The 26802-nt window shown below is 39.5% G+C and overlaps 1 protein-coding gene and 1 non-coding gene across 2 annotated transcripts in view; one reads left to right on the top strand and one right to left on the bottom strand.

Annotated features, from left to right (window-relative positions):
* The window catches only part of SLC9A9 (solute carrier family 9 member A9), a 640928-nt gene that overhangs the window by 313529 nt on the left and 300597 nt on the right, over positions 1-26802 (top strand). Inside the window, exon 9 of the mRNA XM_040234268.1 lies at positions 19182-19270. Within this exon, the coding sequence (XP_040090202.1) occupies positions 19182-19270 (89 nt within the window). The remainder of the gene's footprint in view (positions 1-19181; positions 19271-26802) is intronic.
* On the bottom strand, positions 15150-15222 carry TRNAS-GGA. The gene has a single exon. It is a non-coding gene; the product is annotated as a tRNA-Ser (tRNA).

Below are 26802 nucleotides of genomic sequence, written 5' to 3'. Positions count from 1 at the left end.
TAAATTGGCTTAGAGGCAACTCGTAACATGAGCCATGCATATCATGGGACCATTTAGTTGAGGCTAGACACTCAAGTGCTTTGGGATAGAGTCGTTCTGCAAAATGAGACAGCTGCTCATTGCTGTGGTTTGGCAATAAATATGGCTCTGAGCTTTCTGGAAGCCAAAGCCAAAAGAGAAACATGAGTTGTACAGGAATAACACAGTATTATAAAAGGAAGTCACAATTATTTATAAAAATGGCTACGCATTTTTTTCTAAAATTTTAGGTGAATTTATCACACACATCTTTATATAAGGGCCTTTGAGCACCATAACGGACAATGTATTGTTTTAGGAAAGATGGAGATCCATTCTTTATGTAGTCATTTCTCATATCAACCTTCAATAAAATCTGACAGTGTGGTATTAAATTACAATTCCCTGGGGATATTTCATGTAATAAGAAAACCCTTTCAGTTCTAATCCACAAGTAAACTAATATAATACAAAGCTAAAAATATAGAAAATTTTTCAAAAAGTGCTTAATGAATAAACATATGATGATGAATATAGTGAATGAAATGAAATAAGATATAAAGAGTGTATGAGTTTCTGCAGTAGTAACCAACCATCCTGGGGCTGTGTACCGGTCCCCTAAGAGTACCTCATGTATGTCCTTGAAACGGTGCTTACACACAATAGTTTCTCAGCAGAATTCCCCCAGCCCTGACATTGCTAGGTGGAGGCTAGAGGATGCCTACCAAGTGAGCACCCCCACTTTACCCCTTTTATTGGTTCCACAGATTGAGTTTTCATCTAAGATTTCATTTGGGGGAAAAAGGATTTCTGTTGCTTTAAACAGAATAATATTTTTAAAAATGTTTTCTTACTACCAAGATAAGGCATTTTCCTTGTAGAAAATTTGGAAAATATAGATTTACGGAAGGAAATAAAATCAGAGTTACCTGTATTCTCACTGCCTATTAATAACTATTGTTAGTATCTGTCTGAATTCATCTAATTATATGCAAATATTAGCATATATACATAATTAAATATATGCAAGGGCTTCCCTGGTGGGTCAGTGATAAAGAATCCACCTGCCAATGCAGGAGACATGGGTTCCATCCCTAGGTCAGGAAGAGCCCTTGGTGAAGGAAATGGCAACCCACTCCAGTATTCTTGGCTGGGAAATCCCATGGACAGAGGGGCTTGGCAGGCTACAGTCCCTGGAGTCACAAAGACTTGGACACAAGTGAGCATACACACAATATGTGTATGTAACTATATTTTTATTTTTAAATAATGATTTTTTTCACTTGACAATTTTATAGTGAATATTTTCATGATATTAAATATTCTTCTATATTATTTTTTATGGCTGCCTAGTATTATACTGAAAGTGTTAGTCACTCAGTTGTGTCTGACTCTTTACGACCCCATGCACTGTACCCATCAGGCTCCTCAGTCCATGGAATTCTCCAGACAAAAATACTGGAGTGGGTAGCCATTCTTTTTTCCAGGGGATCTTCCCAAACTTAAACCTGGATCTCCTGTATTGCAGGCAGATTTTTTACCTTCTGACCTACCATGGAAGCCCCACTATAACATATTAACTTGCTATAATTTATTATATCAACCTATTGATCATTTATAGTTTTCAACATTATTAATATGATTGCTGTGATCATCATTTTAGCTTGATATATAAACTTCTATTTATATAACTACCTAAAAATAAAAATCCTGGCTTAATGAAAATGCTAAACTTTTAATGTCTTGGAAAAATACATCCAAGTTATCCTTCAGAAAATTTGTATTCCTTTCAACTTCTACCAACAATGTAAGAGAGAGCTCATTCACTCACATCTTCACCCCCTGAACTCATATTCCCTCCTGCTAATTTGATAATCAACCTCCATTTCATTCTGATTTAAATTTATATATTTTTACTGAGGAAAGGATTTTAATTATATGTCATCATTGGCAATTTATATTCCTCCCTTGGTGAGCTACCTGTTTATGCCCTTTGTCCTTTTTTTCCTACTGAATTGTTTATCTTTGTCACATTAAATTTTTAAATGCTCTTTATTGATTCAAAAATATTAACTTTTGATTATCTTGTAGACTACAAATGCTCTCCATTCATGGTTTTGCCTTTTAAATATATTGTTTGTTGTTTGTTTACATAAGGGAAAAGTTTGGTTTAGACATTTTGAAGGTTCATATGGTTAATTTTTTCTTTCCTTAGAAAGTTCCAAGTTTTATTAATTTCTGCTCTTTGTTGTTGTTTAGTCGCTAAGCTGTGTCTGACTCTTTTGCAACCCCGTGGACTGTAGCCTTCCAGGCTCCTCTGTCTGTGAAATTCTCCAGGCAAGAATACTGGAGTGGGTTGCCATTTCCTTCTCCAGGGGATCTTCCTGATCCAGGGATTCAACCTGCATCTCCTGCACTGGCAGGCAAATTCTGTACCACTGAGCCACCAGAGATATAATTTCTGCTTAAAAAGCCCAAAATTATTAATAATAATTTTTACTTTATTTTAATATGTGTTTTGGTTTTTTTGCATTACAATCCAAACTGGAATTTGTTTTCATGTGAGGAATATGAGGTGTGAGATATAGCAAGGATTTGATTTTCTTCCTAGATTGTTATTCACTCATCCTAATACCTATCAACCTTAACCTATGAATTTTTAACATAATGTCCATGTATGTAGGTACATATATGTGTATATATGTTCTGGCTTTCTCTTATTCCATTGAGCTTTTAGTCTTCACTGCTTTCATCATTTCAGCTCCATGGTTCATTTTAATGTCTAATAGATCCATTTCTCATTCCCCTCCGCCATTTTTAAGAGCTTCTTTGCTATACTCACATGTTTATATTCCAGAATTACTTGAAAATAACGTTATGTTTCAAGCAGAAAATAACTTTAGGACTATGGTTAGGGTTGTATTACATTTTTAGTTTAATTTGAGGAGGAGTGATGTTTTTACAATGTTGAGTCTTCCCACAGAGGAATACGTTATGTCTCTCCATTTATTCAAGTCATCTTTTATGGCCCTTAGTAAATTTTTATAGTTGTCTTCGCATTAGACCTACAAATTCCTTGTTAAGTACTTTTTAAGCTATTTTATATTTTGGCATACTATGATGAATGGAAACTTCTTCTATGATAGTTTCTGCATGGCTATCGTTTGTTCATGTGCATCTAGACCTCACTATGCTATTTGATTTACTATCTGCAGTTCTGAAATATAGAACCAGAGCTGATGTGCAGAATTAGGATTGATGGGCCAAAGTTATATTAGACTATCAGGTTCGTGAGAGCTATATCAGCACCAGCAGTGTGGCTGAAGCATTCTAGGCAGTCAATATCTTTTGAGCAATGGAATGAATGATTTTAGGCCAACAAAAGGAAAAATTTCTAAAATATGAATAACAGGCTGTGTCTAAGTTAGGGACAGCCTTATCCCTGATAATAGTCTTTTCTTTTTCTATATTATTTATTTATGGTTGCCCTGGGTGCATTGCTGCACATAGCTTTCTCTAGTTGTGGGGAGCAAGGGCTTCTCTCTGTTGCAGTGCACAGATTTCTTGTTTCTCTAGGTGCACGAGCTTCAGTAGTTGTGGCCCATGGGGTCTAGAGCATGGGCTCAGTAGTTGTAGCACATGGGTTTAGTTGCTTTACAACATCTGGAATCTTCCCAGACCAGGGATCGAACTTGTGTCCACTACATTGGCAGGCTGATTCTTATCCACTCTACAACCAGGGAAGTCCCTGATAACATTCTTATGGATTCTTTATGACCACTGGTCAAGGTATTTTAGAGCACTTTCGTACATCAACTAAAGGGTGTATCATAAATTACAATTACAATTGCATTTCTGCAATTCATAACCTGCAATTTCATTTCTCTAACTCTTAACTGAAAATGGAGACATGTAGACCCAGGGAAACAAAAGCCTAGTCTACAAGAATATGGTGGGCATATCTTGGCTTTGGCTACCCAGCACCCATTCTCACTTTCACTGGTAGTAGCATCCTGATGTTACTGAGGGAACTACCCTTTCTCCATCAGATACTATCTTGTTAACCAAGGTACCCCATTCTCACCTGTCAAAGAGAAAAGGGGCATCCGAAGCAAGGTCAGCCAGACACTCCTTCCTGGGGGTGCGGACCTTTAGGAGGAATGTGTAACTGTTGGCACCTGTACTTTCCAACCGCAAAACCTTGTTGGGAACCTCTATTCCTGCCACAGATCCCTGGAGCTGCCTTTATGCTTCTCCCCTCCAATAAAGTCCCTTCTGACCACAGTTGCCAGAATTAGTTTTCACTGCTTGCAAATAGAGAAATCTAAATAGTACAAGGGAAGGAATAATCCATGAGGATATTTCAACAAAAGAAGCTGTGCAACTTGGTGACAGTTCAGAAGGGGAAAGAGCCTCAAGGACAGAGCAGCCTCTAGGCTTAGATGCTTGGACTATCTAATGCCAGGTGCATGCTGATACCCAAACAAAAGAAATCAAGCTCACAAAGACAGTTTCACAGTGTCCATTATTCTTTTTGAATTCATCTCCTTGTAAGATTCATTAGGAACACTTCAGTTGGGGATGGGGGGCGGGGGTTCGCTCATTACCACAATTTTCTGCTTTCACTTTCAGTTGTTATTAATTTGATGATGATCATTTGATTTATTTTGATCATCTTTTGCTTCAAGGGCCACATTTGCAGCCGCCTCATCTCCGTCTCTTGGAAATTGCACCTGCAAATGTTCAGTCGTCACATAGGAGAACTTGGTTTTATGGAAACAAGTAGCTTTTAGACATGCAAATGAAGGTTGGCATTTCTATTACCCAGAGGTCTGATACTCTGCTATTGGAAATATACAAGCGCAGTCTGAGAAAAGTTTCATGTAGGAAGACTAGGCAGAATGTCAAATGCTAGTGAGAAGTCTTTCTGGACAATGAGGGTGTGTAGATAGAAATGGAATTTAAGGAGTCCTCACAAGCCACAAGCTGGGACAGCAGAGAAGGAAGAGAATGTATGTACAAGTGTCTGCCCTGATCACAAACTCAGCCAGTGAGGGGTCTCAGATTTGTAACTCTTCTGCTAGTTTCCTGAAGGATTGGAAGAAGTCACCCTATTAATTGGTATCTCAGTTTTCTTTATTGCTGAGGTAAAAGGATTTTATCATTTTGTAGTGGAAGGATATTGCACACATACACACAGAATGTGGCTTTTGAGTAAATACAGGACCCATGGTACCCTCTCTATGAGGTACCTGGTACTATGCATACCTAAATTCTGATCAAATAGAATTTTTCTTGGCCAAGTTTTTAAAAGTCGTTAGGTTACTGAGTCATTATTTTAAATTGAATATTGGAAATAATTCAGCAGTATTATTTATAGCATAATCTCCGGTGGAATTGAATCCTGTCATAGAAGCCACTTTTCAGTTTATAAAGATAACCAAAAAGCACAGCTGGACAGGTTGTTTGAAAATTCAGTTTTACAATCTGTTTCCCAGCTGAGACTTTGGGGGTCAGGTTTTTGCCAGAAGCAAACTTTCAGGGACTGTCATTAAACAGTCGAAGGGTAAGATTTCTAATGGCAACATTGACACTGCGTCTAATGATTTCTCTGCTTCCAGGCACTGCTGTAATAAAGGCAGCTTCCATTTTTAGGTTCCTGGGGCATATTTTATGTCTGCTGGAAGTGAAGAGGGAGGAGGGAGGCGGTTGGCATTCCTCACCTTCTCGTATAGAAATTTAAACAGTATAACCCATTATTTACTCAGTTTAGGATGGTTTCCATCTAAGAAAATAAACATATAAAAATCTGAAAGAAAGAAAAAACAGCCCTGATTACTAACCAATGCTATTGGGCTTCGTAGTCTTGTTCTAGAGAGTAAAATACTCTAAAAAATTTTTTTTGAACATAGAAGGGTAAAAACAAGTGACACCCTGGCCCATTCACTAAGGAATTGACCAAGATGTCTGCAAGAGAGAACTCAGCACACAGGAGCATCAGGGACAACATAAAAAGTTAATTCATTCCAATCCCATCACCAAGGTTTGTTCTCCCATTGGTTTCAAATGACAAGGGCCTAATTACATTGTCGTGATAAGGAAAAGCTGACACTTGAAAGCTCAGGTCCTGCTTATCTGTCAGGTCAGCTCTTGAAAAGCTTTTGTAGAGTAAGTAGTCAGGAAAAGCGGAACCTGGGAAAGTCTTTTTTTGTAATAGACAAGGAGGGAAGATTTCCAAATGAAATGACTATTACTGGGCATGTTGCAACTTTACTTGATCTGAGTAAGTAAGCTGGCTCATTACTTCTCATCTCCATCATCTCTCAGCTTGGCAAAAGTTTGTCTGAAACTCTTAAGAAGGCTTCTAGTTCAGAGGTGAATGTGTTCCATTTGTCCTGCCACTGAACACACTGCATGACTGGATGGCAAATACATTTCTAGATCTCAGTAAATAAATCCCTGGGAGACAACTTAGTTTGCCTTGTTTCTCAAATCAAGTCTGGCCAGTTTTAGCTTCTAAATACATGTCATTGGCTGACACCTCAGCTTCAAACTGTTCTTGCTTTCAAATTTCTATATTGACAGGACCATATGAGTCCAGCTTATTAGCCAACAATTCAACAATAAATGAGGTGCATTGAGTGTTTTCCAAGCCAAAAAATAAAGCCAGAGGCTCAAACTATTTATTTTTAGGCATTCAAGCTGCAACAAAAGACACCCAAAATTCTCAAGGGGGTTTGTTAACCAGCTCGCTGAACTGAGGGTGAACACTCAATGGCACCATCTCAATAAACACAGGTGTGAAGTATATCTCCTCACATAATAACTCATTAACTCACACCTGCACTTTCTTGAACCAAATAGCTCCTGGTTTCAATATGCAAACGACCTTGCACATGTAACTTGAATAGTGAACAAATTTACCTCTGTTTTCTCCACTGTAAATATTTTCCGTCATTATTTAACATCTCCTCATGGTGCCAGCATGCATAGGGAAAAGAGAAACCTCTTTCTCTGTTGCCCATGTTCTGCCCAAGCATGTAGAAATTTGTCCGAAGATAGATGGCACAAATAATTAACATACAGGTGAAGGAGAAAGAGGAGTCAAGGATACTGGGAATTATATCAAATGGATCAATGGCTCATTTCCGCAAAATGGGGTATATACGTGAATGAATACATGTCATAGAGGGAGACACAAAAATTAGTTCATTCAAAAATCTGGACTCTATGCAAGTGTGGAACCTCCACACGTAAAGGCCATTGAGTGTAGACACCTGGAACAAGGCTGCTTACTGGAGCCTTAGGTGAGACTGGCATGTACATGTATTAGCTGACTCCAAGGAAAAGCAGTAAGCCTGACAACACTACATTTAAGGTGGAAAGTCAGGGATCTAAGTAAAAGGGTGTTTTTCTTCACTCTGGACCTCAAATTAATTTGCCTAAGTACTCACTACTACATTGTTGAAGGAATTTTTGTTTGTTTTAAGTGGAAATTTATAAACCTTGCCACATGGACAGAAAGTAATCTTGAATGCATTGGAGGATCTAGAAATAAGAATGTAGATTTGTGCTGTTTTCTATATTGATATTCTCATATCCCATAGACTCATGTTTCATCTGCCAACTGTAGCATTGCCCAATATGGTGAATTAGACTGTAATTGTACTCTTGGTAAACTTGGACTCCTTCATATTCCCTAAAGGAGATTTCCATCTTGTTAAATCTTTGACTTTTCAGTTCCAAGTTCATGTTCAGCAGTGGTGTAGGAAAACTGTCAGAAATGTCTCTTTTTACTAAATCAAAAATAAATACAAGCATAGCATGGAAAAATAGCCCATCAACCTTAAAACCCCTCAGAGTGCCATCTGAGAGCAAGTCAGAGTTTTTTCTTTCTCACTTGTTCTCTTTCTGTGTTCTGATGATATAATCAATATTTCCTGTCCAAAAACGCAATATTCTCCCGTCTTAGAAACCCCTCAAGTCTTCATTTAATGTCAAAGAAAATCATGCTCCATGTGACAGATGTTTATTTTTCAGCTTCTGTATCTGAAGGCTTCATCAACTTTTAATGAGAAGAGAACTATGGAATAGTGTTATCAGCAGCAGAGACTATATATAGGTGACAATAGTCTTGAATAAGAAGATTTAAATATTAGAAGAAAATAGACTCTGCCACTAATAAATCCAGATAAATGTCTATTTGTATGTGAGGATCAAAAACAATTTCTCCTGCTTCCTCTTTTTAGAGAAGATAAATATTTCTTGAAATAGAGATTTATTCCTTTGACAGACCTGCCTTTGAGTGCCTGATGTCTGCTGGGTACTGTTAGAGGGTTGGGGCAATGCAAAGAGGGACATGATAGACCCAGCCTTTGAGAAGGTCTAGGTCAAGAAGGGACACTTCTTAATCTAGTGGTCAGGAAGTCCACTGGAAGCTGTGGTGGCCCCATGTAATTCTTCAGTTCCATATACAGTAAACCCCCTACATACAGACCTTCACATTTCAAGCTTTCAAAGATGCAAACGTGTTCATGTGTCCAGTCATGTAAGTTAGTTCAGGTACCTGGCATGTATTGTCACATGTACGCATTCTTGTGCTTTTATGTACTTTACTGTCTGGTACTATATAGGGTACAATGGTACCGTATCTTTATTTTAAGCCCATGATGTCCAGAGGCAACTATAAAAGCAGCAATGATGTAGCTGGTACTACTGGGCTTTTCAGGGTACTGTACTTTAAGATTAAAAATGTTTGCTTTATTTTTTGTGCTTGCTTATGTATTATTTGCGTGGAAAGTATTAGAAACTTATTACAGTACAATATTATACAGCCAGTTGTATTAGTTGGGTACCTAGGCTAACTTCGTTGGACTTATGAACAAACTGGACTTATGAATGTGCTCTCACAAGGGGACTGATTTGTGTTTGGGGGAATTTCAGTATGCAGTCCTTGAAGCAAATGTAAAAACAACTCAAGTCATAGACATTTAAGATGGGAAAGTGCTTAGAGATCATCTAGAGCAGTATTTACAGAATTTCTTGATCCTACCCGCTCCAGTGTTCTGGCCTGGAGAATTCCATGATCACAAAGAGTTGGACACAAATGAGCGACTTTCACTTTCATTTACTTTCTTGATCCTTATTGGGAAAAAAATTTAGTTTTATCATGCACTTATCTGCACACAGCATATTTTTGTCTCCAAGGGTACTTATATAGTTTAAAATACACAGATGTGGGAGGGGGGTTCAGGATGGGGAACACATGTACACCCATGGCTGATTCATGTCAATGTATGGCAGAAACCACTACAATATTGTAAAGTAATTAGCCTCTAATTAAAATAAATTAATTTTTAAAAATACAATACACAGACATTCTAATTAGTAGTTATGAAGTTATACTTTCTTCTAACCTTCTGTGGGTTTCTTGTATACCCAAATTTAAAGAACACTAATGCAGACCATCTTTTTTTAATTCACTGAAGCAAAAACAATGGACTAGGCAATGAATTTGAATTGCTCTAGTCATTCAGCTAGTTAGGTATCTGGACTATGCCAAGTAGATCCCAGGTCTCCTGGCACCAATTGTAGTACATTTTCTCTGACATAATTTGCAACGACACAAGGAACCTTCATCTCATGTAAACATATGTTTGTACATACATGTGTGTGTGTATGTATATAACACTAATGCTCCCTGAGAGAGTCCAAAAGAGGGAATCACAGAGAACAGTGTAAACGGTGTTCTGCTAAACAAAAGGAATTAATTGTCCTCTCAAAACTGATCTCTCTAGAAAGAACTTACTTGCCAGCAGAATCATCATTCTTCCCACAGAATTATGGACCTCCTCCTGCTGTTTCCTAAACTTCTTTGCTTGCCAGTAATTTGAAAACTGTGTACCTCTTTGTGGTTTCTCAAACAGCTCTTTTAGTTACTGTCATAAAGTATTGGTTCTAGTCCTTGCTCGAAATTGCAGAAATGAGTCCTTGCAGACAGCTCTTCAGGGATCTTGCCCACCACTGAAAGCTCACTATGCAAACTGAAAGGCAATTTTGAGCACACGCATGAGTCAGAAATTCTTATCATTATTTTCTCTAAGTCATTTCTTGATTTCTTTCAGAGCTCCTTATTTATTTTAGTTCTCAGATATTTTTGAGCATGATCCACTCCCCATGGACCTGGATGTATGTACTTAGTTCTATTTGTCCTTGCCACGGGATCCCATAAATACAAGTTGAAACCAAGACTTTAGACATGCAACCTAGCAGTTGCATTAAGGACCACTTGTTTTTCAGAAAAGATGGAAACAGAATGATCAGATTTTACATCTGCTGGGAAAGAAAATGAAGTAATGTTTTGCCAACAGAAGATTGTCATACTCGATGCTTCATAATTCTATTTTGTGAATACTAGCACTAATAAAACATAGAGAAATGCTTTCATACTTATGATAATTAGCTTGACCATTTTTAAAAAGTATTTATTTACTTTGCTGTGTCAGGTCTTAGTTTTAGCATGAGGATCCTTTGTTGTGGCGCACAGACTCTAGCTGTGGTGCACAGGCCTCGCTTTTCCGCAGCATGTGGGATCCTAGTTCATTGACCAGGAACTGTACTCACGTTCCCTGTACTCATGTTCACTGTACTGCAAGGCAAATTCTTAACCACTGGACCGACCACCAGGGAAGTCCCTACCTTGACCATTTTAAATGTAGAACATGTTAATTGTTTCTTCTAAATTTTATATTTAGAGAAACTATGATGAATTAATTCAATGTGTATTTATTGCCTAACCTATAACAGAGTCAAGCCCAAAGTGTGCAAGTAAGCTGCCTGTTCATGTATAGGCCACACAGTCTTCTAGCTTTCTGCCCTCACATTGAATTCCCTACCTGTGATCCTACACCCTCCCAGGTTTTCTTATTCAAGACCTAAATGCCTCTCCATCCTTTAGGAAAACTTTCTTCATCTCTCTTCTACCTTCCCCAGCCCAAAAGAAGTCACTGCCTCCCAGAATTCCTATTTTATTATCACCTACTGCATTCTACCTGCTATTAGATGTTTCTGTGTACATGATGTCTCTGCTAGGAGACATAAAGCTACTTGAGATCTAGGAGTGGGTTAATTCATTCTGGCATTTCCCAACAGATGGATAGCATTTGAATGGATGGATAGCAAGTACCCAAGCCAACTTGTGGGCTTCCCTGGTATCTCAGTGGTATAGAGTCTGCCCTCCAGTGTACGTGATACAGGTTCCATCCCTGGGTCAGGAAGATCCCTGGAGAAGGAAATGGCTGCCCACTCCAGTATTCTTGCCTGGGAAATGCCATGGACATGGGATTACAAAAGAGTCAGATACAATTTAGCGAGTAAACAATGACAAGTTAACTTGCAAAAATCCAGTACCTTAACTGTAGTGCTACTGAGAATTGTCTAAATTTGGATTACTAGACTAGAGATCTCTTCAAGGAAATTAGAGATACCAAGGGAACATTGCATGAAAGATGGGCTCAATAAACGACAGAAATGGTATGGGCCTAACAGAAGCAGAAGATATTAAGAAGAGGTGGCAAGAATACACAGAAGAACTATACAAAAAGATCTTCACAACCCAGATAATCACGATGGTATGATCACTCACCTAGAGCCAGACATTCTGGAATGCAAAGTCAAGTGGGTCTTAGGAAGCATCATTACAAACAAAGCTAGTGGAGGTGATGGAATTCCAGTTGAGCTATTTCAAATCCTAAAAGATGATGCTGTGAAAGTGCTGCACTCAATATGCCAGCAAATTTGGAAAATTCAGCAGTGGCCACAGGACTGGAAAAGGTCAGTTTTCATTCCAGTCCCAAAGAAAGGTAATGCTAAAGAATGCTCAAATTACTGCACAATTACAGTCATCTCACACACTAGTAAAGTAATGGTCAAAATTCTCCAAGCCATGCTTCAACAATATACGAACCATGAACTTCCAGATGTTCAAGTTGGATTTAGAAGTACATGAACTGGTTCCAGAAAGACATCCATTTCTGCTTTAGTGACTATGCCAAAGTCTCTTACTGTGTGGATCACTACAAACTGGAAGATTCTTCAAGAGATGAGAATACCAGACCACCTGACTTGTCTCCTGAGAAATATGTATGTAGATCAAGAAGCAACAGTTAGTACTGGACCTGGAACAACAAACTGGTTCCAACTAGGGAAAGGAGTACATCGAGACTATATATTGTCATCCTGCTTATTTAACTTATATGCAGAGTACATCATGAGAAACACTGGGCTGGATGAAGCACAAGCTTAAATAAAGGTTGCTGGGAGAAATATCTATAACCTCAGATATGCAGAGGACACCAACCTTATAGCAGAAAGCCAAGAAGAACTATAGAGCCTTTTGATGAAAGTGAAAGAGGAGAGTGAAAAAGTTAAAGCTCAACATTCAGAAAACTAAGATCATGGCTTCTGGTCCCATCACTTCATGGCAAATAGATGGGGAAATAGTGGAAACAGTATCAGACTTTATTATTTTGGGCTCCAAAATCACTGCAGATGGTGACTGCAACCATGAAATTAAAAGACGCTTACTCCTTGGAAGAAAAGTTATGACCAACCTAGACAGCATATTAAACAGCAGAGAAATTACTTTGCCAACCAAGGTCTGTCTAGTCAATGCTGTGGTTTTTCCAGTAATCATGTATGGATGTGAGAGTTGGACTATAAAGAAAGCTGAGTGCTGAAGAATTGATGCTCTTCTCCAACTGTGGTGTTGGAGAAGACTCTTGAGAGTCCCTTGAACTGCGAGGAAATCCAACCAGTCCATCGTAAAGGAAATCAGTCCTGAATATTCATTGGAAGGACTGATGCTGAAGCTGAAACTCCAATACTTTGGCCACCTGATGCGAAGAACTGACTCATTTGAAAGGACCCTGATGCTGGGAAAGATTGAAGGTGAGAGGAGAAGGGGACAACAGAGGATGAGATGGTTGGATGGCATCACCGACTCAGTGGACATGAGTTTGAGTAAACTCCGCGAGTTGGTGATGGACAGGCAGGCCTGGCATGCTGCAGTCCATGGGATTGCAGAGTCGGACATGAGTGAGTGACTGGACTGAACTGACTGGGTTACTAGGAGTGAGGAGTACATTTCCACCTGCTTCTTGATGCAGGAGATAATGTGGAAGAGAAGGCAACAGACAATGATTAAGGACATAAAATGTGTGAGATGTACTAGATGCTTTCTGTTTCTTCCCCTAGCCACTGGCTGAATAGGAAATACTGTGGAATGTGTTTTTCTGAGTTATTTCTCCTTTTCGTGTCATCTTCCTTTCACCTACTTATAGTAATTGGAGCAAAACCTTATGATTAGGTATTGGTATTTAGGCTACAAATCATTTTAAAATCCATCATATCACTTTATACTCAGAAGAGACCTGTGAGACAGGTGAGCAATATGAAAATTGTCTTGGATGGCTGAAGCCCTTGGCCAACATCACCCACTGTATATGGGTCGGTCAAAGAACAGCATTCTGGAGCGGATGGACACGTGAGGGTCTGAGAGGCATGGGCCACACTGTCACTTTATAACTCTTCATTTACTAACCAAATCTATTATTTTTAGAATGTTCTCTTTGGCTATATTTTTTTCATTTTTCTTTATTAAGTTTTTAATTCTCTATCTTTGGGTCCATTTTATGTCTTTTGTCTAGATTCTTGAGGTAAAGAGTCCATTTTTTTCAATTTTTTTTTTTTTTTCTAAAGAGGATGCATATAAGACTATAATGTTTCCTCTGAATAACCCTTTGGTTTTATCCCATTGATTCTGGGGGAAAAAAAATGTTTACCTTACACTTATTTTTACATAAGCTAAAAATTCAACTTTGACTTCATCCTCAAATCCAATTTTGTTTAAGAATACAATTAAAAATCCCTCATGGATACATTTATGCAACTATGCTTTTTGTTAATTTCCAGTTTTATAGCATTGTGGTCAATGGATATGCTTTGTTTGTTTGTTTGTTTTGGAGTGGTAAAGAATTTATTTATCATCAGTTTTATTCCATGTGAGTAATTTATTTTACATCCCAGTGTTGCTGAGAAATTATGATCTCTTAAATGTTCTTAATGGACAATTGTTCCATGAAGCTAAAATTACTTCATAGAATCCTGTTAATACTACTAATATAAAGTCACAGAAAGAAAAATGGGGAATAAGATGCAAAAATATAACTTAAAAACATGTTTTTATAGCTAGCAAAAGTCATTTACAAACTTTGTAAGTGAAAAATGGAAAAAAAAAAAAGGCAGTTAAAAAACATTTCTTCTTTGGAGCGACCTTCTAATTATTCCAAGATGTTAAAAGGGCAATATTCGGCACAAGTCTCTCTTTTAAGGACCATACACATTCCAGGCCAAAGCACAGCAAAGGAGAGTTGATACTAATATCAAAGTGTTGGTCAGCAGAGATTTGTCTCAAAGTGGGATGATAAAAGACCAGTAGCATGGACAGCTGATTTATACAATGAATGGTCATATAAATGCAGAATCTTGGGCTTCGAGATTCTGAATCTTCACTCCAAAACTAGGGAAGTAGAATCTGTATTTAACAAGGTTCCCAGATAATCTGAATGTTCATTAATAGTCCAGTGGCATTAGGGTAAAGTTCTGAAACTTCTCTTGCCTAATGCGGACTCTTGGACCACAGCTGACCCCACAGCCAGGTGGGGTCAAGTGGCTTCTGATGTGCCGGGTGGCGGGCAGGATAAGCTGTGAATTAAGCTTATCTGGGAGTGACAAGCAACACAGAGGGGTGAGGAGCAGAGGTAAGAGCAAAGAAAGGAAGCGGGTTCCTCTGAAGTGAACTGTGTATGTCACTTAGACGCAGCCACTGGGATTCACCCTTTTCAGAGCTCTCTGACCTGAAAGTTTGTGTTCTAGAGATTTAGAAACATTTTCTAGCCAGAGGAGACATCCTGAGTTCATCTTTAAACTTCATGAGTGAGTGAGTGAGTGAAGTCGCTCAGTCGTGTCCGACTCTTTGCGACCCCGTGGACTGTAGCCCACCAGGCTCCTCCCCCATGGGATTCTCCAAGCAAGAGTACTGAAATGGGTTGCCATTTCCTTCTCCAGGGGATCTTCCTGACTCAGGGATCGAACCCGGGTCTCCTGCATTCCAGGCAGACGCTTTAACCTCTGAGCCACCAGGGAAGCTTACTTGAAAAAATTTAGGTTTTTATGATTTGAAGGTATGCTAGTGATATGTTTTAAAATTTTATTTTAGAGTAGCTGTCTGTCTAAATTTGAAAGAATATTTGAAAGTTTCTAAGTTTATCTTGTCTTTACTTTTTGAGAAAGGCAGGCTGCCTGTATTCAAAGTATCTAAATATTTCCTTTAGAACCAGTATTATTGTCTTGACCTGAACTTAAAAACAAACAAAAAAATTAATTGAGGTATTAATCCTACTGAATTAATAAAATAGTATATAAGAAAATGACAGATACACAGAACTGTAGGATATCCAAATTTCTACAACACTTTATGTAAAAAATTCTTTCTATAACAGCTCTGGCAGATGATCATTCAGCTCACACATTTCAAATGATAGGGAACTTGTCACACTTCAAGGCACTCACTCCATTGTATGACAGTTTTCATATTTTGAAAAATCATGTGATGGAGAATCAGAAAACATATGTCCAAGTTAACTTACTCCTATCCCCAAACCACTTGCTCCAATCTAGGGGCTCAAACTAGAAAAAAAATTCCAATCACAGGTTAGATTGAAATAAGCCTGAGCCCAGTCCCCAGGGACTTGGCACAGGATCTCATATGCTGCTGGCATCTCCCATTGTCCCAGTTATAATAAGAGAATAGAGGCTGAATCTTATTTCCAGATGATGCACCTTCAGAGAACCATCAAAGTTTAGAATAGAAGGAACCCATAAGAGAGTCCTGGTCAGGGTTCAGTCAGGAAAAGAGGAATCAGCTGGCTGTTAACAGAGTTTAATGCAGCAAATTGGATACACAGAAGATAGAGAGCTGCAAAAGTGAAAAGGGGGTCACTGAAGCAACGCACAGGTAGTCACTGCAGGAAGCAAGTATAATGCCTCGGACAGGAGGAGCAAAGGGAAGAGAATCTAGAAACTCCTAAGAAAGTGTCATGGAGCTGGGACCCAGCCCTTGGCGGACACTGCCTGGCTGTTGCTCCTCCTTCCTCTTGGCTAGGGGCGAGTCCCAGGAGGCTGGTCTGGAAGTGAAGGGAACAAAAAAATGAGAATATCCAGCCAGCTCAGATATATAATCTTCATCATCAGATCTCTATTTCCCTGGGACATCAGAAATTATATTTTTAGATTGCTTAAGATTACCTTAAAATATTTACAGATGGTATAAATACAGGCAGAAAAGTACACGGGCTCTGTGAAATTTTGAATCTCAGCTCTGCCACTTTCAAGGTGATCTTGAGTAACTCACTTTGGTTTCTTGTCACCTGGTGATAAGAATGTTCATTTAGTTTTTTCAACAAATACATGGAGTACCTACCATGTGCCTGCCATTGCTTTAATGGTTGGGGACCAGTGAATCACTCTGCACTCAATGAGCTTTCCATTGCCATGCAGGAAGGCAGGAAATAAACCAATAAGTATATAAAATGTTAGGTGGCAGTAAATAATGTTAAAAAAATAGATAAAAGTAGGCAAGTAGAGAATGACAAGAGGGATATTTTTACAGAGTGCCCAGCAAAGACCTGTCCGATGATGTAACATCTTAAGGAAAGGAGGGAGGCATGTCGAGGTCTGGAGAAGAACTTTTCAAAGAGCAGGAACTAGACGTGCCAGGGTCCTGCAATGGAGCCTGCTCAGCGAATTCAGTGAGTGGCAATAGGGGGAGCAAGTCAGAGAGATCAGGAGCTGTGGGGAGGGGGTTGGGAAGTAGGACTAGATCCTACAGAGCCTGTTCATCAGGGGTTCCATTGCAGAGTTGAGAGCAGAGGACCAACATGATCTGAATTGTCTTCAAAGTGCTGGGTTGAAGAGAGACTGTGGCAGAGGCAGCAAGGGAGACAGGGGGCCATGTAGGAAGCTGTTGCTGTCATCTAGGCAGAAAATGATGGTGGCTTGGTAGCGGGGTGTTAGGTGGAGATGTTGAGAAGTGATTGCATTATGGGTAACTTTTGAAGGACAAGTCAACAACATTGCTGATATACAGAGAGAGAAGTAAAGGGTGTTCTCAGAGTCTGGGCAGCAGGAAGAATGAAGATGTTACTGAGAAGGGAAAGAGAGATGGAAGAGGTGGTAAATCATGAGAAGTCTGTTATGAAATAATAAATCAATGAAATAAATAAGATGATAAAACTAGTGTGTTCCTTGCTTACAATAAGGTTTGGCCAATCTTAGCCCCCTTATCTTTTATTCTTTGTTACCTATTTATGTTTTCAGAATGCATTTGTGAACTATCCACACACCCCTCCCTTTTTACTCACTACTTCTCTGTAGATCAATATACAGTCAAAACATTTCCATGGCAGGCAGAGGTCAGCTAAACCTCACCCAGCCCAGAAAAACCTCCAACAGACTGCAGAATCAGCAGAGATAGATACATTTCATTTTCAAATAAAGAAAGAAAAATATCTGATGCCAAAACAACATGCATGGCAATCCTCCTAGTTCCTCAAAGTCCTTGAAGTACTTCAGTACCTAAAAGTTTCTCTGGCACTGCTTGTTTTTTAATAGAAATTCTGTGAAGAGTGAAATGTAATATTTCATAGGCATTTTTCTTTGAATTTCTGAAGAGAGACTAGAAAACTGAAGTTACCAAAAAAAAATCTATATAAATGCTTACTGCATATAAATCTCTTGGCAAAATTTCCTAGTTGTTTTTATTCTTTTTGTCTAAAATTTTGAAGCATATTATTAAAAGGAAATAAGTGATGCAAATGTATTAGACAAATATGTCTCAGCAATATTTTATCAAAAGCCAACCCCCCAAATAACAAACATATAAATAGAAGCATGCAGTCAACATACAAAAAATATGCTTGGTTCTTTAAAATTCTTTACTGCAGATTCATTTGAAATGTCAGTATTCATTTCACATATCTCTATACTCTTAAGAATCATCAGCATTTAATTTATGAGTGTTTTTAGTGGGAAAGATTCTGCTGTTTAAAATTCAGTTCAATCCCCTTAGTTTGAGTTGAGGAATACTTACATTTTGTGTTTTTCCCAATGCCTTCCTATAGAGCCCTCCCAACTTCCCATAATTAATCAAATCTTTAATCCAAGGTACGATGCAGCCCCCACCCGCCTTCCCCACGCCAGCTTAGGGGCAATAACAGAGAATAACAGAGCCCAGGGACAAATAACACATTTGTCCCATGGTTGCTGCTCCACTGTTCCCCAGGAACAGTATATGTATGGTTTCTAGACTATGTGTGGCTTCATGTAGCATTCAAAGCTGGGTGTAATGATGGCTTATGAAATAAATCCTACAACCAGCCAAAAAGCAGCTGAGGGCCCACTGTGGACAGGGAGCACACAAGAACAGACCAGCTTGCCTCAAGGATTGTGTGCCTTGAATGTGTTCATGAAATTACCCAGCAGTGGAAGGACAAAGCCCCCAGCTTTGCCAAGGAGACACAGAGGCAAACAAGGACCTCTTTCTGTGCTTGGCAAGGAGGAGCATTGGCAGAGGCAACTGAACCCTTGTAGACATCTTAGGTTTATGACTCATGGTTGTTAATACTGAATTGCGGTATGATAGGAACTTCTCAGGCTCCTCAAGGTACACAGTGGAAAGCAAATTTCTCAACAAATATGCGAGCATTTAAAATGCAGCAAAGTAGTTGGCACTGGCTGTGAGAGGCCTGGAACTGACTACACAGTCTTTTGTTCATCGGTTTCCAAGTATAACTTTCCTAACTCATGACCAGAAAATAATTTATCCCCAGGAAGAATCTACTTATTAGTACTTTTTTTTTGGTAAGCTTTAATCCTGTAAGTCCCATATTTAAAGCAGGAGCAAGGTTTACCCAGGTTTCATCAATGTAATTATTAGCAATTTTAACTCTCCTGATACCAAGTCCATTTTCTAACTGGGATAGCCCTGCCCTTTGACTTAGATGGGAAAGAAAATTGGTTTTGACTGGTATGTTTTTAAATTTCAGGGATAGTTGCTGTTCTCTTCTGTGGAGTCACACAGGCACATTATACCTACAACAACCTGTCATCGGATTCCAAAATGAGGACTAAACAGGTAAAAGAAGAAACTCACTACAGGCTCTGTCTCTTTTCTTAGTGTAATGATTACGGAGCAATTCTGGCAGTGCACTCGGAAAGAATTTCATTAGCAAAGGAAGAAAGTAAGCTTAAGGCTTCATTATAGGTTGGATATTTATAGATTTTTTTTCTTCCTTCAGGATAACTATTAACAATTCTCTTGGTAAGCAAAAATATAGTTATAATAGTCTTTCCCTCCTGAGAAATGTGGAACATAGACTGTCAGTCTTGAAGATGAAAGGCCCACAGTCAGTAATAATTCACAGTCACTTACATCTAAAAGCATTGTAAAGCATGTGAGATTGGGTAGTTATATAGAGAGAAGGAAATGAAGAAGAAAGACAGGAATGTTTGGTCTTTAATTGGGTGCTTTTGCTTCCAAGTAAACTCAACTGCCAGTTGTCGCACAAGCAGAATGTATCTCCCATATGCCAGGAACACATCTGTTTCAATATTTGCACATAAACACTCAAGGATTCCTTCCACCAACATTTGCTGCATAACCACTCTGTGCCAAGCACCGTGCTAAGTACTAGGAATAAAAGGGCAGATAATACATGACCCTGCCTAAAGGGGTTCATTTTCAAGTCTATTGAGGAGGATCAAGATGTGCAGTGAGCAATTAATGATCCACAGTGTGGTAAGTACTGTGATAGAAATATCTGTAAAGGTTGTTTGAGGAAAATTCAGTAGGGCCTCCTCCCATGGTTAGGATTGGGACAGTGAAGAGAAAGTTTCCAGAGATGAGAAGCCTGATCTGGAGCTTGCAAGGGTGAGGGTAGTAAGGGAGAAGGTAGTAAGAAGGACATTTGAGGCCAAGGTTGTATTAATATCATGGACAAAAGTTCTGAAACAGTTGATTGAGCACTTTAAATAGTTCTAAGTGCCTGGTGAATGGGGAAGGGCTGAAGTTATAGTGGAATATAGTATGGTAGAGACCGCAAACAGAGCCAGAGACCAGCTTATGGAAGGACTTTCATACCTTATGAAGAAGTTTAGATTTTATCCTAAAGGTAATGAGGAGTGGCTTAAACAACAGAAATTTATTCTTACATCCCCGGTGGCGCTGGTGGTAAAGAACCCACCTTCCAATACAGGAGACATAAGAGACATGGGTTCCATCCCTGGGCTGGGAAGCTCCCTTGGAGGAGGGCATGGCAACCCACTCCAGTATTCTTGTCTGGAGAATCCCATGGACAGAGGAGCCGGGCGATCTGTGGTCCATAGAGTCACAAAGAGTCAGACACGACTGAAGTGACTTAGCACACAGCACGTGGCTCTGGAGGCTAGAAGTCTGAGATGAAAGTATAGGCAGGATTACTTCCTTCTAAAGTTTGTGAGGAAGACTCTGTTCTAGTCCTCAGTTTTGACCTTCTGGTGATTTTCTGACAAACTTTAGTATTCTTTGGCTTGTAGATACATCATCCTAATCTCTGCCTTCATGTTCACATGACACTCTCCCTATGAGCATGTCTGTCTCTAAATTCCCCGTTTTTTTAATAAGGATACCAGTCATATTAGAATAGGGACCAATCCTACTCCAGTATTACCTCATCGTGGCTTAACCAATTACATTTTTTAATGACCCTATTTCCAAAATCGTCAGATTTGGGGGTACTGGGTGTTAGGAATTCAACAGGTGAATTTGGGAAAACATCACTAACAGAAGTCATTGACGTATCTTAGGTAGAGTAGTTTTAGGATAATTGAAGTTTCATTTTAGAAATATCACTGTGACAGGCAGGAAGAGTGTGGATCAAGTGACACTTGTATCAGCTAGCTTTTGCTGTGTAACAAGCATCCCAGTGACATTCAACAATACACATTTATTTATCTTGCATTTACAGGGTTCAGCTCTTTTCACTGGGTTGATCTGGTTGGCTCTACTTGTCTTAACTGGGCGGATTCATTGAGTTTGGTGGGACTCTATTCTAGAGTAGGCTTGGCTGGTTGATGCACCATAGCCAGTCATACATGTCTGTCATTTTTCTCCTGGCAGAAGAACAAACCCCAGTGTACAAGACCATTTCAAGTCTTTACTTGCATCACATTTCCTAAATATCCTATAGACAAAGGAAATCATATAGCTGAGCCCAGGGTCAAAAGGCTGAGCAGGTCATTAGCCCACAGTGGAGAGCAGTGTAAAGTTACATGACAAGGATCATAGATATAGAAAATGTATAGAACTGGACCAAATGATTGCAATCTGTCCCCAAATGCAAATGGAGGTAAAGAGGTTCCCATACTAAGTCTAATGATGCTGAGAACATCTGAGATGATATTGGGGCAGTGGGAGTGGAAAAAGCCAAAAAGATATCTCAGCAAATGTATAATTGGCTGGGAATACCCAGTTTTCAAAGGCTTACCTTCAAGTTCTGTAAAATGGCTATTGTTTTCATTCTCTTTGTCATGTCCCAAGCTCAGCTGGACCTAAACCCAGCTCCCACCCACCCAGGGACTCTACAAGGTCACCCTTGCCTCTCTGCTCATCAGAAGACTCAGAAGATACAATTGCAGAAATTTTAAGGACCCCCAATTTTTAAAATTGAACACAAAAATTATACCAATACCTAGAAATGTCTAATATATAGCCTTCCATCTAGGATCCTTTTAATTATGGAGACAACTAGCATTCTCTAAAGTTTAAAGGGCAATCTCTTCAGCTGGTTTTTCCTGACCTCATATGGTTCTCTGAACATTTGTATTCTGGGCAACTGAACTCTGTTTAGGGACTTGCACTTTTAAGTCACACTATCTAGACTGCTCAGCAGAACTTCAAAGATAACTCATCTCATGGTGAGTCAGCAGCCCAGCACCTAGGGGAGACAAAGCCAAAATCAGTGCCCCACAGCCTTCTGTTCTCTTCTGAGTGGCTTGACAAGCACTTCCTGATGGGCTGCCAGCATCCATTTTTATAGCAGTTTCCTTTAGGGAAGGAGATTTTTGAAAGTTCATTCTTCAACATCCAGATAGTTCCATCCCTCCATCTTTGTTCCCTCCATCACCTTCTTTCCTAGGTGCCTGGTTCATTGTAGGAGCTTAATGAATACTAATTCCCTTCCCCTCCCTTCTCATACCTTTCTCACTTCTTTTATTCCAGGAACTCTCACTTTCTATTTATTTTTTCTCTCCATATATGCATACGTAGCATGTGTGCATATTCATTCATGAATATATATGCATGCATCTACACACATATTCCCCAATCAAGTACACAGAGTCTGGGGTCACCATTTTTTAAAAAATGAGATTGAGCCCTTTAATTAACTTCACAGATCAGAAGTTCTTGGCCACATCTGCACCAACGCAGCAAGCAGAGTTTAAACTCCATGTGGGAAACCAGTTACAAATTGTAAAGAAAAGCTGAAGCAGATATTATAGAGGTAGCCACTGTTTCCTTTCTGAAAGGGGCAAAGGTTTAGAAGGTATTAAATGACATGGTTACAGAATACATTATCTTCCTCTGCATCTCCCTGAGTTGTGTTTATTATCAGTGGCTGAAGTGGCCCCTTTGCCTCCATCCCCAGGACTGTTTAATGGGAGTGAAGGAAGTCAATTAATGAGTCTAGGGGAAACCTCTGAAAATCAACTTTATGTTATAAAATCCTTAGGTAATATAATTGACAAAGGAATTTTATTCATGGACTGTGCCTATACCAGCTAATCAAACAGCTACAACTGGAGACAAAGACTTTTGAGAATTAATATATCCTTTAGAGTTTCAAGAATTAGAGTGCCTTTTTTAAAATGCAGTTTTACATTAAAATATGTTTCGTACTTGATAATGACCATCTAGATTCCAGTGAATTGCTTTTCACTCCAGTCCATGAACATGTAACACCCCTGTGTGTTTAGGCATAAAGCAGCTTAATCGAGACACTCTGGTGCTGCTACTCACCATGAGGATTTTTCATGGCAAAGCATTTAGGGAAAGAGTATATGAACACTGGTGGCAGTCAGTTTTCCTGGACTCAGGTTGGTTTGCTTATTTTAGGGTGTGCACATCTAGCCCTAAAGACGGACACATACTGACTCTTGACCCAGAAACTGAGACCCTTCAGAGATATTTGATATAGACATCAGCACCTGGCACTCAGTAAGCTGAGAGATTTCACCCTGAACCATCCAGAAAACTGCCAACACAGCCCCTGACCCCACTCACACAAGTCTCAGCTACCTCTCAACCTCTTCCTCCCTCATACCCTCACCCACTAGCCAGGCCTGGGGGCTGGTAATCTGGGCCAGACCCCAGGGTGTTTCCATCAGCTGTCTCTTCCTTACTTGAGGCTTACTTGCAAAACCATGTACTTCTTTTTTTTTTTTTTTTGCAGATTAAAGGGTGTCCTTTAATTTTCCCTCCAACTTCCTATAAGGTTTTGGATTTTTTCAAAATTTGTTTTTCAAGTATAATTGATTTACAGCGTTGTGTTAGTTTCTGCTATACATCAAAGTAATTCAGTTATACATACATATACATTCTTTTTCATATTCTTTTCCACTCTGGTTTATCACAAGTCTACCATCCCTTTTAACTAGAAATTCTCCTTCCCTTCCTGCAGTTTTCACCTAAAAATTACTCCCAACAGATACACATGAGCATATAATATTAAGTTAAATAATTAACATCTATGATGCATCAATGGGCTTCCCAGATGGCACAGTGGTAAAGAATTGGTTTGCCAATGCAGCAGACGCAGGAGACTCAGTTTTGATCCATGGGTCAGGAAGATCCCTTGAAGGAGGAAATGGCAACCCACTCCAGGATATTCTTGCCTGGAAAATCCCATGGACAGAGGAGCCTGGCAGGCTACAGTCCATGTGGTCTCAAAGAGTTGGACACAACTGAGAAACATGATGCATTAACAGATACAAAGTGAAAGTGTTAGTTGCTCAGTCCTGTCAGACACTGCAACCCCATGAGCTGAAGCCTGCCAGGCTCCTCTGTCCATGGAATTCTCCAGGCAAGGATACTGGAGTGGATAGCCATTCCCTTCTCCAGGAGATCTTCCTGACCCAAGGATCAAAACTTAAGTCTCTTGCATTGCAAGCAGATTCTTTACCATCTGAGCCATCCAGGAAGCCCAACAGGTTAAAAAAAAAAGTACTTATTTAATTTTTACTTACATCTTTACCTAAGAAGTGGCTCTTATTATCACTGAATACCTTCATTCATTCATCTAATATTTTTTAAGAGCCTATTTTGTGCCAGCCATTCTTCAAGATGCTGGGATACAAGAGTGGATAAAAAAGAGCTGCTAGTAGAGGAGCTTTGGAGTAACCAAAATAAATAAGCACAGTTTACAGTGCATTCATGGTCAGTTACAAGACAATAATAAAGAAAGAAATGGAGGAAGGACTGTGTGTCTGGGAAGGCAGGGTTGCTATTTTAAACACTGTGGCCAAGGAAGGCCTCAAAAGGAAGGCCTCCTTGAAAGAAAGAAAAGAGGGAACTATGTGGATAAAACTGGGGACCACATACACAATGGCACCCTGGGACAGAGTGACCAATGTGGCTGAGGTGGAGTGTACCAGGTATGTAAGACAACATCAGAGCAGGTCTTAGGGAGCGTGAACGAGGTGAGAAAACATCAGAGGTTTTTAAGTTCAAGCATGGCGTGATATGACTTAAATTTTTAAAAAAGGAAGGTGCCATGTGTTAGCTAGGAAGGCTGCAAAGTGGCAACATTTGAGGGCAACTGAGAATCAAGGATAGGTTTGTTATATTTGAGATGTATCAGTTCAGTTTAGTCGCTCAGTCATGTCCGACTTTTTGCGACCCCATGAATTGCAGCACGCCAGGCCTCCCTGTCCATCACCAACTCCCGGAGTCCACCTAAACTCATGTCCATCGAGTCGGTGATGCCATCCAACCATCTCATCCTCTGTCGTACCCTTCTCCTCCTGCCCCCAATCCCTCCCAGCATCAGAGTCTTTTCCAATGAGTCAGCTCTTTGCCTGAGGTGGCCACAGTATTGGGGTTTCAGCTTCAGCATCAGTCCTTCCAAAGAACACCCAGGACTGATCTCCTTCAGAATGGACTGGTTGGATCTCCTTGCAGTCCAAGGGACTCTCAAGAGTCTTCTCCAACACCACAGTTCAAAAGCATCAATTCTTCAGTGCTCAGCTTTCTTCACAGTCCAAATTTCACATCCATACATGACCACAGGAAAAACCATAGCCTTGACTAGACGGGTCTTTGTAATATTAGGCCACAAAGCAGAGATGTTGATAGTTGGAAATAGAATTCTGGAGTTCAGGAGAGAAGTCTAGGCTAGAAATGTAAAAATCACCAGGATAGAGATGATATTGAAAACATGAGGTTGGATGAGATCTCTAAGGAAGTGACAGAGGAGAAATCCAAGAACCAAGCCTTGAGGTGCTCCAGTGGTGGTAAAAAATCAGAAACCAGCAAAAGGAGACTGTGAGGGAGTAGCCAGTGGGGAGAAGGAAAACCAAGAAAGTATGGTGTCCTAGGCATCAAATGAAAAGAGTGGCTCAAGAAAGAGCGTAATGAATGATACCAGACACTGCTGAAAGGGTAAGTAAGATGAAGAGCGTGAAATTCATTGATATTATTGATAAGAACCATCTTGGTGGAGTGTCAAGGTAAAAGCCTGAGCAATGGGTTCAAGAGAGCAAGGAAAGAAACAAATTGGAAACTGTGTATATAGACAAGTTTTTCCAAAAATGGGGAACAGAGAAGTGATCACTGAAGGGAGAAGTGAGGCCAAAAGATATATCTCTTTATTTTTAGATGGGAGAAATAAGTATTTTTGTATGCTGATGGGAATAATACAGAGTAGAAGACCCTGTGTTAGAGGGTTCACCAAGACTTATCAGTGGCAGAGGCAAATTTTAAACTTGGATTTTTTTTTTTAAGATTTATTTATGCTGCACACAGGCTCTCTCTAGTTGCAGAGGCTGGGAGCTACTCTTCATTGAGGTGTGCTGGTTTCTCCTTGAGGTGGCTTCTGTTGTTGTGGAGCATGGGCTCTAGGGTGCGTAGTAGGGTCAGTAGTTGGGGCTCGTGGGCTTATTTGCTCTGTAGCATGTGGGATCTTCCTGGATCAGTGATCGAACCTGTGTCCCCTGCATTGGCAGGCAATTCTTAACCATTGGGCCACCAAGGAAGCCCAAACTTAGATTTTGTGACTTTGTAATTCAAATTATTTTTGCCTCTTACTAAATATTCTTTGATTAGTAGATAGGTTTAGTAGCAATTGTGGGGCTTAGCATCATTTATCCAGTAACCCTTGAGTGGATGGATAGCTGAATGAATGAATGTTTAGCTATTTTATTATATTTTCAGCTAATTAGTCATTTATCTTATATGAAATTCTATCATCTTTGAAAATCTACCAATTTCAGTGCATTTCAACTTTTTTTTTTTTACTGAAATATAGATTGAGATGGACATAGACATTTTCATTCATTTATTTTTGAAAAGCCAGATTCTTTGCCTAGCCCTTATGGATAAATAATGACATCTTCATTACAGCACCTTCTTTC

This window comes from Oryx dammah, unplaced genomic scaffold (genome assembly GCF_014754425.2).
Source record: "Oryx dammah isolate SB20612 unplaced genomic scaffold, SCBI_Odam_1.1 HiC_scaffold_2, whole genome shotgun sequence".
Classification (NCBI taxonomy): domain Eukaryota; kingdom Metazoa; phylum Chordata; class Mammalia; order Artiodactyla; family Bovidae; genus Oryx; species Oryx dammah.
The sequence above is the reverse complement of the archived record's forward strand: the minus strand, read 5'-3'. Positions and strand labels throughout refer to the sequence as shown.